This window comes from Terrapene carolina, unplaced genomic scaffold (assembly GCF_002925995.2).
Source record: "Terrapene carolina triunguis isolate 2854851 unplaced genomic scaffold, T_m_triunguis-2.0 Scaffold53, whole genome shotgun sequence".
Taxonomy (NCBI): Eukaryota; Metazoa; Chordata; order Testudines; family Emydidae; genus Terrapene; species Terrapene triunguis.
The window spans coordinates 9,257,891-9,275,474 of record NW_020664404.1 but is presented as its reverse complement, the minus strand read 5'-3'; the positions used below and the strand labels follow the sequence as shown (position 1 = coordinate 9,275,474).

General features: G+C 48.0%; 1 protein-coding gene across 1 annotated transcript; it reads left to right on the top strand.

Moving 5' to 3' along the window:
* Window positions 1-781: 781 nt before the first annotated feature.
* Window positions 782-17,369, top strand: FGF17 (fibroblast growth factor 17). The gene is made up of 5 exons (XM_024217709.1): window positions 782-816; window positions 964-1,000; window positions 9,435-9,612; window positions 15,114-15,220; window positions 17,073-17,369. The coding sequence occupies exons 1-5, from the start codon at window positions 782-784 to the stop codon at window positions 17,367-17,369; spliced, it is 654 nt and encodes a 217-aa protein (XP_024073477.1).
* Window positions 17,370-17,584: the final 215 nt, after the last annotated feature.

Sequence of the window (17,584 nt, the reverse complement as noted above, 5' to 3'; positions counted from 1 at the left end):
CCTCACAGGCTCCTGCTAGGTAAGGTTCCTCCTTCCTTCTCCAGCTGCTGAATGACTTGCAGGGAAGCCAGAAGGGAAGGTTCTGCCCCTGTCTGCAGAGACTCTTCCAAGCTTTCAGGGCTGACACATGGGAAGTGCTAGCAATAGCCTGCAAGCAAGCCCCTGCTCCCTCGTGTAATCTCTCTGTTGGATCCAAGCTTGGAACTTACTGGAGCCTGAGCCTCTGAAGTGTCTTCTCCTCCTCAGATGGGAGCACCTTGCCTTGAGCCACCTTCCCATGTAGGAGGACGCAGCTACCAGGCTGCAGGAGGGATGCAACCCAGTGAATAAACTGAGGAAAGCAGCAAGTTTCTATTTTGGGGAAGGGTGGGGTGGGGAGAAAAGGGGAAATGGATGAAACAAACTTGGATGCTATGAAGGTTCTTCAAGCACGGCAAGGACCCTGGTAAAGATTAAAAAAGAAAGGAAGGAAGAAGACGGATGCGCTGCTCCAGCCATCTCCATGCACTATATCAATTTTTGTTCCAGGCACTTTATGATCACATGTGGTCTTAAAGGTGCAAGAAGTGGGGTTGTTTTTTTCTGACACCTCCTTTCCTGCTGTTACTGGGGGTTTCAGACTAAAAAGGAGGGGACACCGCTCCTTAGCTTCACCCCCAGGAATGTGCCAGCTTTAAGAGATATTTGCAGCTTTGGGAGAGTTTGAGAGCACTTGACTCAGAGCTGATTTAGTTCATTTTATGTATTTATCTCTTTTTTTTTTCTTCTTTTGGCAAGCGACATGCAGCAGTACGTCAGCCTCCAAAACCTTTCCATGTAAGCGCTTTCTTCTTTCCTCACAGCTAGCTTTGTTCCAATTATTTGCAACAAGGTTTAATCAATAGTGTATTAGTAGTAGACAGAATAACCCCCAAACAAAACCCTGTGTATTTTTCTCTCTCTCTCTTTTGTTTCCAAATACAGATGTTTCCAGCTCTTAATGCTCTCCTGTCAAACCCAGGTACGTTTGCAACAGACTGTCTGTTTTACTAACCAACCCCCCCCCCCCCCATGCAAAAAGTCAGGTTACGTTTTTTTCGATTTACTTGTGGAGTTCTTTCTTTGCAACAAAACCAAATTGTTTAAAGACACCGGGCTGCAATAGCATTCAAACCCAAAGTGCCCAAAGCTCTTTTGGAAACCAGAGTAATTGCTTTTTTTCCCCTGTGGTGCACTGCTTTAATCCTAAAGGTGGCATGTATCAGTTTGTGTGGTGCTTGAAAATAAATTGGCTAATGTACTCTCAATCAAAATCAAAATGTTACCTGTGCATTCTGTTTTGCTAATGCTGACAATACTGATTTATTATTAAAGTTATTAAACATAGCACAGTTTTAAAAGTTAAGGAGCTCTCTCCTGCAAATACCTATGCACATGGGTAACTTTACTCACACGAGTAAACCTAAGGGGTAGATTCTAATCGCAGACCAGCATCGCTCAGGAGTAACTGTACTGACAGTGCAGTTGCACTGGCCTGAGAGCAGAATCTTGCCCAAGGAACTCAAATGGCACTACTCAGGTGAGTAAACTTACGTATGTGCATGTTTGAAGGTTCAGGACCAATTGTAGGACTGGATAATCATGAAGGTAAGACTAATTATTTTAACTGTTTCAGAAATGAAATTGTGTCTATCTAGGAGTAGATGTAATAGACAATTAAGGTTAATGGGATTGCTCCTGTGTGTAACCGCTCACAGGATTGGGCCTTAACCCCTAGATAACGGGTACATTGTGCTGTATAGGAAGCCGGTATATTTCATTAGAATACTGCTCATTGAGGGGAAATGCTCCATTCCAGAAATATACAAAGTTGAGATTTTTGGGACCTGAGTCTCCTCTCACACCAGTTTCATACCAGTGTGACTCCATCAGGCCAGATCTGCAGCTGGTGTAAATCAGCATTGATTTCAGTGGCGCTATCCCAATTTACACCAGCTGGGGATCTGTCCCAATCACTTCAGTGGAGTTACTTCTGATTTACACCAGCATGATATGTGAGAGCAGAATCAGGCCCGTTGGTTTTAAATCCAAAGTCAGAGCAGCTTGCCGTGGCTTGGGGTTTAACCCTCCCACCCCCCATTCCTTTTAAAGATGCAGTGTCCCTTTTTGTGATCTCAATAAAAGCCAGGGCTATTAAAAGGCACTGTTCCATACCAGCACCCTCTCAGCTAGACTCCAAACCGTTTTAACAGGCCAGCCCTGGATTCCTTAACATGCACTCCGAACCTTTTTAAGGTAAATGCCTTTGAAAACAAGAGGGGAATGGAGGTGCCTTTGATGGGGACAGAAACACCCCCAAAGCCTCTAAAGCGAATCCTTGCCGGAAGCGAGACCCTAGACCCTTCCCCACCCCACCCCACCTAACACACACACGCACACACAAAAAGGCTCAGGGATGCAGCGTATTGTGGAGCAGAAATTAGCACAATGGTGTTGGGCCTGGTTTTATTGCCCCCTTGGGGGCGGGGGGATCATTTGATGGCGCTGTGAAAGGTGGTGTGGGGCTTTCCCTTGAACTGCTTGCCTTTCCCCCACTGAGGGTATACGGCAGGCGGGGCAGGAGGGGGGGCAAGCTGGCAAAGGCCAGAGCCATGCTTGAGCTCCTGTGTGATGAGCAGCTGTCTCTGGGACGGCTGATCACCAGTTCCTTTGGCAGCAGCAAGGGGTCGATCCCCCCCAGCGGCCACACTAAAGACCTGTGAAGATTCCACATAGATAATGTTTGCTGTGATCTTTGCTAGACCCTCTCTGTCCTCCTTTGTGAGGGAGGTGGGAAGAGGTGGGGAGGGGGGAGAAAGAGAGAGAGAGAGAGAGAGAGGTTTTGCCCTGTGATCTGAAATGAGCGGAGGCTGCTGAATGCTGAAGGAAAAGATGGGAAAGATCACTCAAGGGGAGAAAGAAGCAGAGCCAAAAAAATAAATAAATAAATAAAAGCAAGAGGATTTTGGATGAATTAAAAGGAAGCAGCTCCAGGAACTCACGGAGAGGGGATTTCTACCTGGCTTCATCCCTGCATTCATTCCTCCCCCAGAGGGGCGCACAAGTCCCCCGTTGTCAGGGTTCACAGGTCCAACATGATGCTATGAGTCCTGATGGATGGGGACAGGCAGCAGCCGGTCTAGAAAGAGTCCCCATTGAGCTCAGTTGAGTTGAGACCCAGCTGAATTGAGGCGGGGGGGAGGGGGGGAGAGGGCGCAGGAGAGCCCTGCTCCAGAAGCCAGCCTGAGTCAAAAGGAGACAATTGCCCTCTTTGCCAAAGGGTCTGGTCCTGGGAGGTGCTGAGTGCCTGGGACCCCCATAGAAGTTTACAGGATCTGTGAGTGCTCGGCACCTGGGCAGGACTAAACCATTCACCTGATCACGGCTGTGCAACATCAAACTCTTCAGAAGTGACTCTGGGTGCCCTGCTTGGGAAACCTTAAAGGCTCCTGATTTCCAGACCGTGCTGAGCACCCACCGTCTGAAAATCAGCGCCCTTTAAAGTGTCTCACGTTGCGCACCGAAAAATGGAGGCATCCAAAATCACTAGTCTCTTCTTAGACTCTGTTGGTCTCATCCTACATAGGGCTCGTTGGGCCACCCTCATTCATGCTGGCGAGCACTCGCACAAGCACTCATGGACGTCAGTGAGGCTGCTCGTCTAAAGGTGCACAAGTATGAGTTAGCGTTGCACAATCGAGTCCGTTGTGAATGTCCTGCCTTTCGTGCCTCACCATAAATATAATAGTCACACTTTAAGGGTCCATTCAGAAATTGTTTATAAAGGATTAATACAGGATTAACAGCTGTTACAAGCATGTACAGGTATGAGCAGCCTACAGCATTGATGTTTATAAGCACATCAGTAGAAGGTGTTATAGATGGTTGTAAGCCATGGTTATAAGCAACCTGTCATCCTGTTGGACTCTGAAAAACCATTTATTAAAGCATCTATTAACCATCTATTAACTATTTATAACTAGAACCTTGATAGAAAGTGTGAGCATAATATAAAATAATAGAGGATAGCTCCCACTTATGGCCAGATTTGCAAAACTGCTCAGCACGTAATGGAATCTGAGCTTTTTGGAAAATCTGGGCCTGATGGTGCGTTCTGAGCCTGTCTGAAAAATCTGGTAATAATGTCACAAGTAGGTCTATGAAACATACCCTAGCGTGTGGATTTACTGTAGAGAAGCTATTAATACAGGGAGAGCCAATCTGTGTTTAAGTTACCAGTTTTTATTATTATTTATTTATTAGTGTAGTACTGTGGGAGACCTGGTCACAAACCAGAACCCCATTGTTGCCTTTCCTTTTACAGCAAGAAGTTCTGAGCCAGCCCAGTGGCCCATGTCACTGCTCTGTGAATGTTTCTGATGAGCTGAAGTTGGTGCTGTAGATAATCTCTGACCAGCACTCAGATTCCCAGAGAAATTTGGGGCAGATTAAAATGGCCCATAGACAGGACCTGATCCTGCTTCACCTGAAGTCAATGGCAAAATGCTCAGTGATCGGAATGGGAGCAGGGTTGCACACTATTTAGCAATAGGTCTTTAAGATCTCAGTTCTGCTATGGTAATAGCTGGGTGAAATCCTGGCCCCACTGAAGTCAGCTGGGGTAAATCACTGGTGTTCCATTGAAGGCAATGGAGCAACTTTACACAGCTGAGGATGGATTTGCCTATGTGTCATGCACAAGCTAAAGAGCTACATTCTAGCTGAGATTTTTAAAGATGGCTAAGCGATGTGGACTACAGCAGTTTCAAAAATCCAAGTATTTCAACATTTTTTTCCTAATTTTCCTCACAGAAATATTTTGGTTTTCAAGTAACAACAAAAGATTTTGTCCAGCTTTCGATGACCAGTGTTGGTAATTTTTTCTGCTGTTGGTAAAAAGTTCAGGTTTTGAAAACTCTATTCTGAAAATTTTTGCTGCAATCAAAACAAAAAAAAATATTCTAAACATTTTTTAATCAAAAACTGAATATTTTTACAAAAAAGTATTTTTCAGTTTCTGTGTTTTAAAATGAAAAATTCAGTTATTTTGACCAAACTAAAATGTTTCCACAAACATTTGTATTTTGGTCAAAAAGCTATTTCTTACTCCCCCCCCCAAAAAAAAAGTTTAAATTTAAAAAATTCGACCACCCGAATTGCATGGCCAAATCTCTTAAGGAGCTTTGAAAATCTCAGTCTTAGCTCTTAAAATCAGGGCTTCCTACTCCACTTGCATAGAGATTAAATGAAGCCTTCTCATACCAATAAAATGCATAGTTAAAGACATTGATTGAAGTTTAACTGCTCCGTGATAGCTCTGTATCCTCATAGAGATTGAGGATTATCAGCATTGTAGTCAACCAGCATGTCTGTAGTAATTAGCTGGTATTTACCATACAATAACTCTTCTGTTGGGGAGCATGTGTTTCTGCTAGGGCATTAGCATAAGTCACAAAGCCTGTTTGGGTACAATACACACTTTATTTAGTAGCCTTTCGGAGTGCGCTGAACCACTCCAGGCTGATTCTGCTGTCAGTTACACTGGTGTAAATCAGGAGTAATGCCATTGAAGTTACTGGAGTTATGCCAGTGTAAATCTGAAAGGCTGAGCTCTAGATTCTGCTCTTACATCATCAGAATCTATAGTAGCTCCTGGCCAGTGGGGACTCCCCACTGGGGAGCAGAATTTGGCCCTCTTCTTTTAGTGTATCTTTGAGGAGGAGAGGGGGAATTCGGTCAATATGCTTTGACACACATGCATGTTGGGAGGGTTACAGCACATAATGGTTGCACATAGATCCACAAACACATCAGTCTTCTCTGGTTTCCTGCATTGGTAGAAAGATTTGGTTTGTTGTCATGTTTGCTAAAGTTTAGGAAACTTTCAAGGCAATTCAGGCCTGGTTTGGAGCAAACTCAGGCCGGTGTATGGCATTGAGCTGATACTGTTTGAAACACGCAGCAGCCTCCTGTTGTTTGAACAGGAGACCAATGGTTTCGACCAAAGTTTCATGTTGAGCTTTGTGGTCCTGATGCTGAAAGTCAGGGCATCTGGTCACCCTACTAGTTGCTCCTCACACATACATGGAGCTTCCAGCTCTGAGCCCCCACTGTGGGTTCAACACTTGAGTTCATGTACATGTACCAGAGTGGGATTCTGTCCATCGTTAGCTGAGTCAAAGAGTAGAATGACCTTCCCAAGAGTAACCTACCATTTGCTACTGGTTAGTCACTGTGCATTAGGAACCACATTCAGTTCTCAGTTCCGCTCAGCCTGTCTCATGGCTGGCAGTGAAGGGCGGACGCTGAACCGGGGGTGTTTGCTGTTTTACCATACTGTGATTTGTAGGGGCTGGCTAAGAAAGAGCCCCCTTCCCCTATACACGAGAGAGAGCCTGGCTCACTCAGGGTAGTGTATGTTTTGTTTTTAGCCTGGGTTTTGAAGCCTTGATGTTCTTTAGCATTTCTGTCCCTCCCAGCCGGTGGTTCTTGTGAACGATTGTATGACATGATTGCTTATGATAGGGGCAGGACTCAGGGACCTGGGGCTCACTTCCGGTTTATGTCTTATGTTCCTAAAAGTTCATGCTTCAGGGTTTCAGCCAGCTGCCTGCAGGGGTCAGGAAGGGATTCCCCCCCGCCCCAATTCTTTCTGTTTTTTTTTTTTTTTTGTTAATCTCCTTCCTCTGTAGCATCAGGGATGGCCACAGCTAGAGATGGGACACTGGACAGGGAGGACCAGGGCTCTGAGATGGCACCGAACATTCTCTCTCCCAGGTGCTTGGCTGGCTGGTTCTTACTCACATGCTCACTGATTGCCAGATGTGGGGTCCGGAAGGAAGATTGGCAGTGACCTCGGGCAGGGGCGTTTGCCTTCCTCTTCAGCATGCGGGTGCAGGTCCCTTGCCAGGGTTATCTGGGTCTCTCTCACTTAACCATTTCCCTCCATCGGACACTGGTGCACCTCGATCCCTCCTGTTCTCTGCCTGTGGCACATCACAGTCTAGTCTCCGGCGGGCTGTCATACTTTGGTCGAGTTTCAGTTGTTGGGTTTAGTGTGCAGGTGCTGGGTGGTGCTGGTGGCCTGTGATATACAGGATGTCAAACTAGATAGTCTTGTCGTCTCTTCTGGCCTTAAACTCTGTGACCCTAGGTCATCAGTGGCTCAAACAACGGGCAGTAATACTATTGGTCCTTCGCTCTCTGAGACTCTGATATAACATATGCTTCGGGATCCTGGAGGCACCTGGGAGGCTCTGGGTTGCACTGGGGTTCTGGGGGCAGCTGGGAGGTTCTACGTTGCAGTAGGATCCAGGGGGCAGCAGGGAGGCTCTGGTTGCACTGGGGTTCTGGAGCCTAGAGCCAGCAGTGGTTTGCCCTTCGCTTCTGGCATGAGTGTTGGCACCCATCAGCAACAGTGGTAGTGCCAGCGCATCAGCAGGCCCCTCTAATTCAGGTTTGGCTAACGTGGATCCGGAGTGTTGGCCATAGACTTTGAGTGCTACAGCTGACTTGCCATTCGCTGATTTCCAGCCCCTCTTTTCTAGTATTTGTCACTATTGAGGATGAGCCTGGCTCCCAGCAAGGGTCCTGAGGCACGCAGAGAAATGTGTGAGACATGCAGCAACAGGCTTTGTGTGCTGATGGCACAGTGAGGTTGTGGAAGTAGCGTTCTCTGTGACACATGCCTGCAGTTTGCATGGGCATGATCTTCCAGGAAGACCCTCGAATACACATTACTCCCGGGTCTTTGCTGTCAGGGCCCCCGGCAATACAGCAGGGACAGGACAACCCAATCCTTTATTCTATGATCACAGTCATGATAACTTCATAGGGCCGTGGAAGACTCATTCTTTGGGAAGAATTCAGCTTCTTTCCCACGGTCCGTATTTTGCTCTTGTTCTGTTGTTACTAACGACAATGGGGGGGGGGGGGAAAGGGGAAGGGGGACACCTTTACTACTTCATCTGTTCTACTTTCTTCCCAGCTCCGCTAACAAGTCCTGGGTTTGAAGAATCACATTCACAAGGTGGCCAGATGCCAGGACGATGGAATAGATAGAGATTTAGATTGGAAGCTCTTTAGGGCAGGGATTGTCTTTTTGTTCAATGTTGGTACAGCACCTAGCACAATGGGGTCCTGCTCCAGGACTGTGGTTCCTATGTGCTACAATAATACAAGTAAATAAATAAATAAATAAATAATAATAATAGAGTTATAGAGGACATATGGATGATGGTTATTTATGGTAGATGGAAGGTTTATATTAGATAGAGCATTATACTGAATGAATGGATGATGGTTATATATGGAAGAGAGAAGGTTATATTAGATAAGCAGATATTTACATCTGACAGAGAGTAATATTACATATAACATATGGAGAGACTGCCGAACCAGTAGAGAGAGGGTTATAGTGGATGGATGGATGGATGGATGGATATATTTCTATAGACACAGAGAGAGAATCGTCTTCCCTTTAGCAATCAATTTTGCTGTCCCAGAGAACTAGGACTTTGTGGGTAATAGGAGCCTATGACTCATAACAATCCCAAGTAACAAAGAAATAAGAGAAACAGGACGGGTCTCTGAGTTTCCAGGAGACGTGGGGGGGTCTTGGTTAGGTAGGTATGTTACTAGAGAAAGGCACCAGATTATCCCTTCTTAGAAGGTAGCCATCTGCGTATCCCCAGAAAAGGAGCAGGATGGGGAGCAGCAGTGCAAGTTTTTACACACACGCAGCCTCTCACCCCTTGATCCACCCACCCACCCACGCAGCCTCTCACCCCTTGATCCACCCACCCACCCACGCAGCCTCTCACCCCTTGATCCAGCACCTCTACTAGTCTGAGGGGAGCTGGGTCTCCAAGCCCCATTCAGTCCTCTGTTGAGCCTGCCAGCTAGTTGCATCTGTGGTGGCAGGTGTTATGGGCATTGGACTGAGACTCATCTCACCTAGGCCAGCTAACGGCCATCAGGCAGCAATGGCTTTGGTCACTGTCTATTTGGAATGGAGATGAAAAGCTCCGTATCTCATCTGTGCCCCCCAGGATGTCCTGGAATCTAAAATGTATACACAAGTTTGCATGGAATGCAATGAAACTGCATGAGGCCTCCGGCCTGGGGTGCCTCTAATTTCAAGCTAGGTTCCATCATGTATGTGACCTCCTCTCCAGAGTACCAAGCTCCATCCCCTGTCCTCTAGGTCTCCTGACCAGGACGTCCCTTTGTTGGTTCCTGACTATATCCCAGCCACCTCCTTGGCATGCTCCTCAGGGTCCCAGACCCCATCCCACCACCCTGCGTGAGCTCTCCTGCCCAGGATGACCCAGTGATGGCTCCCGACTCCATATCCTCGCCATGTCTGTGGGGCTGTCCAAAACAAATTGATTTTATTTTTCCCTTTGTAAACAAAGGGGGAGAATCAACCGTCTCCTAATTTTAACCAGTACGTGAGGGACCAGGGCGCCATGACAGACCAGCTGAGCCGAAGGCAGATCAGGGAGTACCAGCTCTACAGCCGGACCAGTGGCAAGCATGTCCAGGTGAACGGCAAAAGGATCACCGCCACGGCAGAGGATGGCAACAAATTCGGTAAGGAGCTAGAGATGCCCCCATCCCGCCAGAGCACATGGCCAGATCTCAGCCATCTGTGATGGAAAGAGACCGGCTGGTGGGGAATGCACTTTAATTCTGAGCGATTACCATGTGGCTATATCAGCCACATCTGGAAATGGTTGTCGGCCCTGCAGAGATTTCACATCTGGAACCTGGTCAGAGAGGCCAGTGCCAGCACAGGGATGAGTCACACTGCTTGGGTTAGATTGTGAACTCCTTGGGGCACGGACCGCCTCTTTGTTCTATGTCTGTGCGGCACCTAGGACGCCGGGGCTTTGATCCATATCTGGGGCTCCTAGGTGCTATCACAATACAGGACTATACACCTGCTGGGTTCTATTACCAGCTCAGGGAAGGGAGTGGGATTTAGTGTTTAAGAGCAGGGCTGGGCTGGGCTGGGCTGGGCTGGGCTGGGTATTAGGACTGTTCCCAGTTCAGGAAGGGAATGAGACCTAGTGTCTAAAACAGGGATGCCCGGAGTCGTGACTCCCAGGTTTTAGTCCCACCATTGCCTGTGAATCACTGTGCCACATCCCTGCTCCATGCCTCAGTTTCTCTGTCTGTAAAGCGGGGATAGTGGTACTTGCCCCCGTCCCTGGGAGCGCTTTGAGACACTTGACTGAGACAGATAACTAGCATCCAGGGCCGGCTCTGGCTTTTTTGCTGCCCCAGGCAAAAAAGCCTCCGGCCGCGGGGGGGGCGGCCGGCCGGAGCCGGGGGGGGGGGGGGGCGGCTGGGGCCCCGGGGGGGGCTCGGCTCTCCCCCCGGCGGCCAGAGCGCCGCGCCGCCCCCCTCCAGGTGCCGCCCCAAGCACCAGCTTGGGTGCCTGGTGCCGGCCCTGCTAGCATCCCTGGTACGGGGTAAGAAGGGTCACAAGGGTTGCTTTCATATATATCCCCAAGGAAGAGACAGAGACCAGGAGACCTTCCAGTTTCATAGCCACAGCTTCACTGACAATGCAACCAGCTGAAGACTGGTATGTATTAGAAACCGAAAGACGACTTCCTGGCAATTGAGAATATCCAGGAAGCTATGGCTAGCATTTTAAAAGGTATTCTGGTCTAATATACAAAACAGGCTTGCTAAAGCCACTCCAGTCCATCCCTAGCATGTTTGGGAGTGAATCACTGGGTGAAATCTTGACCCCATTGTATTCAAATGTCCCTTTGACGTGAGGATTTCATCTTTCATGTGAGAATCCAGCAAAATGTATGGATTGTTGTTTACATTTCCCTTTGTGGAAATCTCTCTCGTAAAGGCAAAGTCCTGACTATCATCAGAGACTGTGATGCTTCAAACGTACAATGGCTTGTTATGGTAACAATCCAGCACTACTTTAGGGACAATAGTCCCAGATTCTCCTAGGGTGAAGTTACATGCAACTCTTGTTCAATTTATATTCTGATCAGTTTATTTGGGGGTTAAACCTAGATCTGATCTGAAAGTCATGGCTCTGAGATCTTGTTTGGACTTCAGTTATGCACATGCTGGCAACTGGAAGATTAATACATTGTCTTCAACTACCAGGTTAAATCAAAGAGAAAAGCTTTAACTGGATTTAAAAATACACCTAGGTCCTGCTCCCTTCCACTTCAGTGGGAGCAGGAATCAGACCATATTGATAGTCTGTTTGAATACAAAATAGGATGGTTACAGTTTGTTCTGAACATCAAATGAAGATTTAAAGATTCAGGGTTACAAAAAGTACCTAGCAGGTCCATTTGTTTTGGGTTTTTTAAATTATTTTAAGGATTGACAGAGGTATTAATGGTTTTCAAAGGATGTTTTTTCAAAAGCCAGCAGATAAAAAGAACACTCCAAAGCATAATGATTAAAACTTATTCCAGAAGGGGGAATTCTTCTGTTTATTGAGGAATTGTTCAAGATCAGTTAAACATGACAATAAGGCTTGATCAAAAAGCTGGGGGCAGGACAGCTGTAGCCAAATCAAGGAGAGGTGCTAAAAACAATTGTTCCATTTGATTGAAACGGTCTCATTATAAACAAAAAGGTGAATGTTTTCCCCCTGGAGTGCAGCGGATAAGAGAATTTGCAAAGAAACCTTGGTGTGAGCTTCCGATGGATCTTATGCACCATGTGCCAATTTCTGCACTTGCTTAGGAATCAGTCCAACTCCCGTTAAAGTCAGTGGCCCATTAGCTCCTCTGGGAGCTGGATTGTGGTCTTTATACCTGGAGCCAACACCACTTAAGTCAAGGGAGTTTCATCCATGTAACTGAGAGCAGGATTCGGTCCATAACTCCCCATCGTCCAAGCAAAACTATGGCTCCCCTAATTTGCTTGATTGAGCAGCTGTAACAGACAGGCTAGTGCTAGGAGGCAGGCATAATGTTTTGCTGCATTAGAATTAGATTCTGTTACTCATCCAAGTGTGGATAGAGGCTTTTCCTTAGAGGTTGTAACCAGAGACGGGCTAACGGCGCAAAAATTTAGATTAGGATTTTGACCCCTCTTAAGGGCAGGGGTGTTCGGAGGGGGGATTTTGGCTAGGGGCCCATCAGTAATTGGAACAAATAGAGTATTCGTCATAAGGACATAGGACGGGAAGGGACCTCATGGGTCATCACATGCCATTCCATCGTATAATCCTATTCATAAATGTATCAAGTTCCATCCCAGTTAGGTTCCTGACCCTGACTACTCCTGTTGGGAGGCTGGTCCAGAACCTCACTCCTCTGATTAGAAACCTGCTAATTTCCAGCCTGAATTTATTCATGGCCAGTTGATCCCCATGGCTGTTCTGCCCATGTGGATTTTACATAGGAAGGGGGATGAAAGCCAAGATGCCTGAATACAAAACTGGTGGGTCCCAGAACCTAAGAGATCTAGTTGTTTTATCACTTAACTGGGCCATGTTCACTGTCCTGCACATCTCTAACGGTACAGTTCCCATCACTGTAACCCATACCTGGAGGGAAAGGCACCTGCAAAGGCAAGCAGCACAACTGAGTTTTTATGGCTAGGGACAATAGTCTGGGGGTTTCTTAGGCTAAAATTCACCCCTCTGCAGAGGGCCTAACCCAGAAACTATGCACCGCTTGAGTCCCACTTAAGACCCTTTTTGAGGGTCTAAGTGCAGTGTGCCCACCCCTCAAGCATTTATAAATAATTCCCACCCCCAAAGGGTTCAAAAATTAAAAAGCATCACAAATTTTGGAGGGTGGTGCTTCTCGGGCCCTCCAAAAATCATGAGATTGGCTTAAAAATCATGTTTTAAAAAATATATATATTTCTGAGGCTTTAGGATGCACACAGGTCATGTTTCAAGCTTTTCCTTATAGCCAGGAGGGCTAGAACCTTTTTTTTTTTAAATGAAAGCTGAGTCTCATCTTGCGAGTTAATCCTTATACAGCACCTGGCACAAAGGGCCCTGCTCCATGACTGGAGCTCCTAAACACTACAGTAATACTACTACTAAGTGGTACATAGGCATTATTCTGGCCCTCTGTACAGGGCTGAATTTCAGCATTATATTTTGCTGAAGCTCTCCTGCAGTAAATTATACTTGCTCACAGGCTATTTTGCTACTGAAATCTGCTATTCCCCATTGCTCTGGCATTAGGCTTTAGAAATTGTCATGTGTTAAACAATCCCACAGATGCCCCTGAATTTCCTTAATAAAAATACTTAATTTCTATTAAAAAAAGAAAGGCTGTTCTAAGCAGCCTGGAAGTTAAAATAGCTCAACTCACCAGCTCCAGGTACTACTGCCTTGCATGTTCCAGATCTTTCTCCAGATTAATTAAACAAACACAGATGCAGGCTATAGTTAATTAAACACAGGTGCAGGCTAGATCCTTGGTTGCAAGATATAGGTATTTTTGTCTGTTCACAGAGGGTTCTAGGCCATAGGAACACATCAGACCCCAGGTGTTCTAATTAAAGAATGTGGAATGGACTCGCAGACAATTAACCCTTGACTGACTGGTCAAGAGACTAACACAGCAAATCACATACAGTATGCAATGGTAATAATACTGTGCATAGTCCCATGCTTTGTGCAACTTTAACCTTTTCTTTACTGTGTGTTTTGATGATATTGAATACTGGCAGTGGCCATTTTTCATCACATGCCCATGTGAAGGGTTTGTTCATTTTTACCTGGGCCAAAGGCAGAATTGCTTAATTGTAATATTATAATTACTATTACTTCTGTCCTTGCCCCTAATAGCTTACACTATAACACACAATGGGTGGGAGGGGAAATAGAGAAAGAAGTTACTTGCCCAAAGACATACACTTGGGCCAGGAGGTGACCCTGGGTCCCCAACTCCTAAGCCAATACCTTAGCCACTAGACTGTGCTGCTTCTTGTAAATAGGTGCCTCCTTTATTTCCTGATTTGATCAAAGCAGCAGCCCTGGCTGCAGACTTGGCTTTCACCCTGTCCTCATAGATCAGTGATTCTCAAACTTTTGTACTGGGACCCCTTTCACACAGCAATCCTCTGTGTGCGACCCCCCCTTATAAATTAAAAACACTTTTTTACATATTTAACACCATTATAAGTGCTGGAGGCAAAGCAGGTTTTGGGATGGAGGTTGACAGCTCGCGACCCCTCCATAATAACCTTGTGACCCCCTGAGGGGTCCCGACCCCCAGTTTGAGAACCCCTGTCATAGATCCTTGAGGTAAGTGGGCAAGTTATCTGTGCTGGGTATGTGCTTCCATTTGCTTCTCAGATGAAAGGGGTGGTGGATTGCTGGAGACGTAAGGACAGAACTGCAAACCAAAGGCTTAGACACTCCAGCCATCCCCTCTGGCAGCTTTCCTGCTGGGTTACTCTCTAATTCCTATTTCTGTATCATGGCCCCGTTAGCTGGGGAGTGGAAAGCACCATGTGCTGTGACAATTCAATGAGATTTGTCCCCACAGCCCCCCTCTGAGGCTGGGCACTGCTGTTATCCCCCTGGTACAATGGGGACCTGAGGCACACAGCGAGTGAGGGTGTGCCTACACTTCGACACTAATCTCCAGCTCAAGGAGACCTACGTGCCCTTGCCGCATGCCTGTTGTTTGAGAGGTGTTCAAACGCAGAGCTGTTAGCCCCTCCACTGCAGCAGCTAAACTTTATTGTTAGCATGCACGCTCGGGTCCATCTCCTTGAGCTGGGAATCCTACTGCAGCCCCAAGTGTAGATGTGCCCTGTGTATCTTGCCCAAGGTCACCTGGGGAGTTTGAGGTAGGGCAGAGAAGTACTAGCCAGGTGCCCTAACCACTGGGTTATCTGTCCTCTAGAGCCGAGATCATGTAACTGCTGGTAGCGCAGTCTGTGTGTGCCGTTTGGTGGCATTTGTTTTTAACGCACTGCCTATGCTCCTCTGGATCTCTGCATGGGCCTGAGCGCACACACTGACCCCCCGGCACACAGACTGGTCATCACTCACTCTAGCGTTGGTGGAAGGAGTTTTGTTTTGTTTTGTTTTCTCCCTCTCTCTCTTTCTCTCATCCTTGCAGCAAAGCTGATCGTGGAGACGGACACCTTTGGGAGCCGTGTGCGCATCAAAGGAGCCGAGAGCGAGAAATACATCTGCATGAGCAAGAGGGGGAAGCTCATTGGAAAAGTGAGTCACAGCCAGGGACATCCCCCACGCCCCCCCCCCCCACCCCTCTGTGCCTCCCCCCCCCCCCCCCCCCCCCGGTCAAGGAACGTGGCCTTCAAACTTTATAAAGTGTTGGGACGCTGCCAGGGGAAGTGGTGGTGTCTCCATTTCTTGATGTCTTCAGATCAAGATTGGATGCCTTTCTGGATGAGATGCTTTAGCCAAACACAAGTGACTGAGCCCAGTACCTGGGTAACGGGGTGAAATAAATGTGATCTACAAGGGGTCAGACTAGATGATCTAAGGGTCCCTTCTGGCCTCCAATGCCTGAATCTATAACATCTCTCTTCTTTATCGGGCTCCATCTCCGAGAAGACAGAACCTGGCAAGCCACCGCTGCTGTTTTTGTAGGAGCTGTATAAAAACAATGGGCTGGAACTTCAGCAGGTGTCAGTCAGAATAGCTCCATTGAAGTCAATGCAGCTAAGCTGGCTCACTCCAGCTGTGGAGCCGGTTCACTCCAGCTGTGCTCTTGCAGTCGCCCTGCAGGCTGTGCCAAGGAAGTGCACTAACAGGCAAGTCATGCTTGGTCCTGCAGGTCTCATCAGTGCTGCAGGAAATCAGCCCTTCCCTGCACACACAGTAGCGCCTCTGCACTGATCCGTAGATGCACACTGCTCCATTGCTGCCCCATCTGGATGCTTCCTCAGACACTTTTCTTTCCACTTTGGAACAGGTGATTGGAAACTTTAGGCATCAGAGGCCCAGGTACTACCAAGGGTCATTCTCATTCTGCTGGAGACCTGGCTGGCATGGACAGGGCCCTGCTGTGGGGAAGTTCATGCTGCTGGAGTCCTGGTTAGCCCAGATAAGCATTACAGTGAGATAGAAAGACCATAGGGTGCTCTCCCACTGCATCATATTGTCTCCCCGTTAATTGGAAGCTCCTTAAATGAAGGCCCTGGGATTCGATAGCGAGCTACAGGAGGGAGCTTTATTGATGTTCGTGCTATTTCCAGAGAGCCCTGAGTAAACTCTCAAAGCTCTGCCCTGGGATGATATGTGGAGTGGGAGATCTACCTCAAGTAGCTGTCTGAGCAAAACTGCAAGTCAAAGGGGGACTGAATGACTGATGGGATTGAAAAGGGAGCAGAGGATTTGACACCTCGGAGACATCAGTTCCAGTCCAGCTCTGGCTGGCAGGGGTTATAAGCCGTCCCTGGTTGGTGGCCTGGGTGCCCTGAATGAATTGTTCTACATGTCTACTGAAGGTGGGCTTAATCTGCAGCCGGGGAGATGTAGATTAGATATTAGGAAAAACTTTCTAACGTAAGGGTAGTTAAACTCTGGAACAGGTTACCAAGGGAGGTTGTGGAATCCCTGTCACTGGAGGCTTTTAACAGCAGGTCAGAGGAATGGTCTAGGTTTGCTTGGTCCTGCCTCAGAGTGGGGGCTGGACTGGATGACCTCTCAAGGTCCCTTCCAGCCCAATGATTCTATGAATCTGGTGAGTCTTGGTCCAGATCCCACTGGATCCCAGAAAGCACCCATCCCCCCCGATTAGCATTATACAGCCCCCTTGTTGGGAGCCCCAGAACAGCAGCCAAGGACTGAATGGGAGAGAGAGACTGGACTCCCCTCTTACCCCTGAGCAGTGGGGTTCCCTGCCTGGCAGGGTCCTGGGAAGCCTGCCCAGCTTCCATGAGGTCTGGCAACCCGGCACCTTCTATTGGCACTAGATCCTCCCAGGCCTTGATTCTGCTCCCACGAAGTCCAATGGCAAAACCAGTGGCCCAGGATCAGACCCCGCCTAACAACACTTAACCCTTTCCCTGCTGGATTAACCCACTCTCTCTCCCTTCCTTCCATCCAGCCCAATGGCAAGAGCAAAGACTGCATCTTCACTGAGATCGTTCTGGAGAACAACTACACAGCCTTCCAGAATGCCCGCCATGAGGGCTGGTACATGGCCTTCACGCGCAAGGGCCGCCCTCGGAAAGCCACCAAGAGCCGCCAGAACCAGCGGGAGGCACACTTCATCAAGCGCCTCTACCGCGGCCAGCTGCCCTTCCCCAACAACGCCGAGCGGCAGAAGCAGTTTGAGTTTGTGGGGTCCTCCTCCCCGACGCGCCGGACGAAGCGCACCCGCACCCCGCGGCCCCGCACGTAGGGCCCTGCGTTTTGGATAGTGCCACTCACCCCTGCTGTGCGGAGGGCCGGGCCGTCTGCCTGCCCCGCACACAGACCCAGGCTGCTGCCCCATGCTGTATGTAGGGCCGGGCCATCTGCCTCCCGCACACAGATCCACTTTGCTCCCCCATTCCGTACCTAGGTCTGTGTGTCACTTGCACACCCGGTGCCCACCACTACGCCATGCTGCACGTT

Bases quoted from the DNA above. Each gene is read 5' to 3' on its own strand.
- FGF17 (XM_024217709.1), top strand. From the start codon at position 782: ATGCAGCAGTACGTCAGCCTCCAAAACCTTTCCAT. The intron at 817-963 runs GTAAGCGCTTTC...TTCCAAATACAG, and splicing joins AGCCTCCAAAACCTTTCCAT to ATGTTTCCAGCTCTTAATGC. The intron at 9,613-15,113 runs GTAAGGAGCTAG...TCATCCTTGCAG, and splicing joins AGAGGATGGCAACAAATTCG to CAAAGCTGATCGTGGAGACG.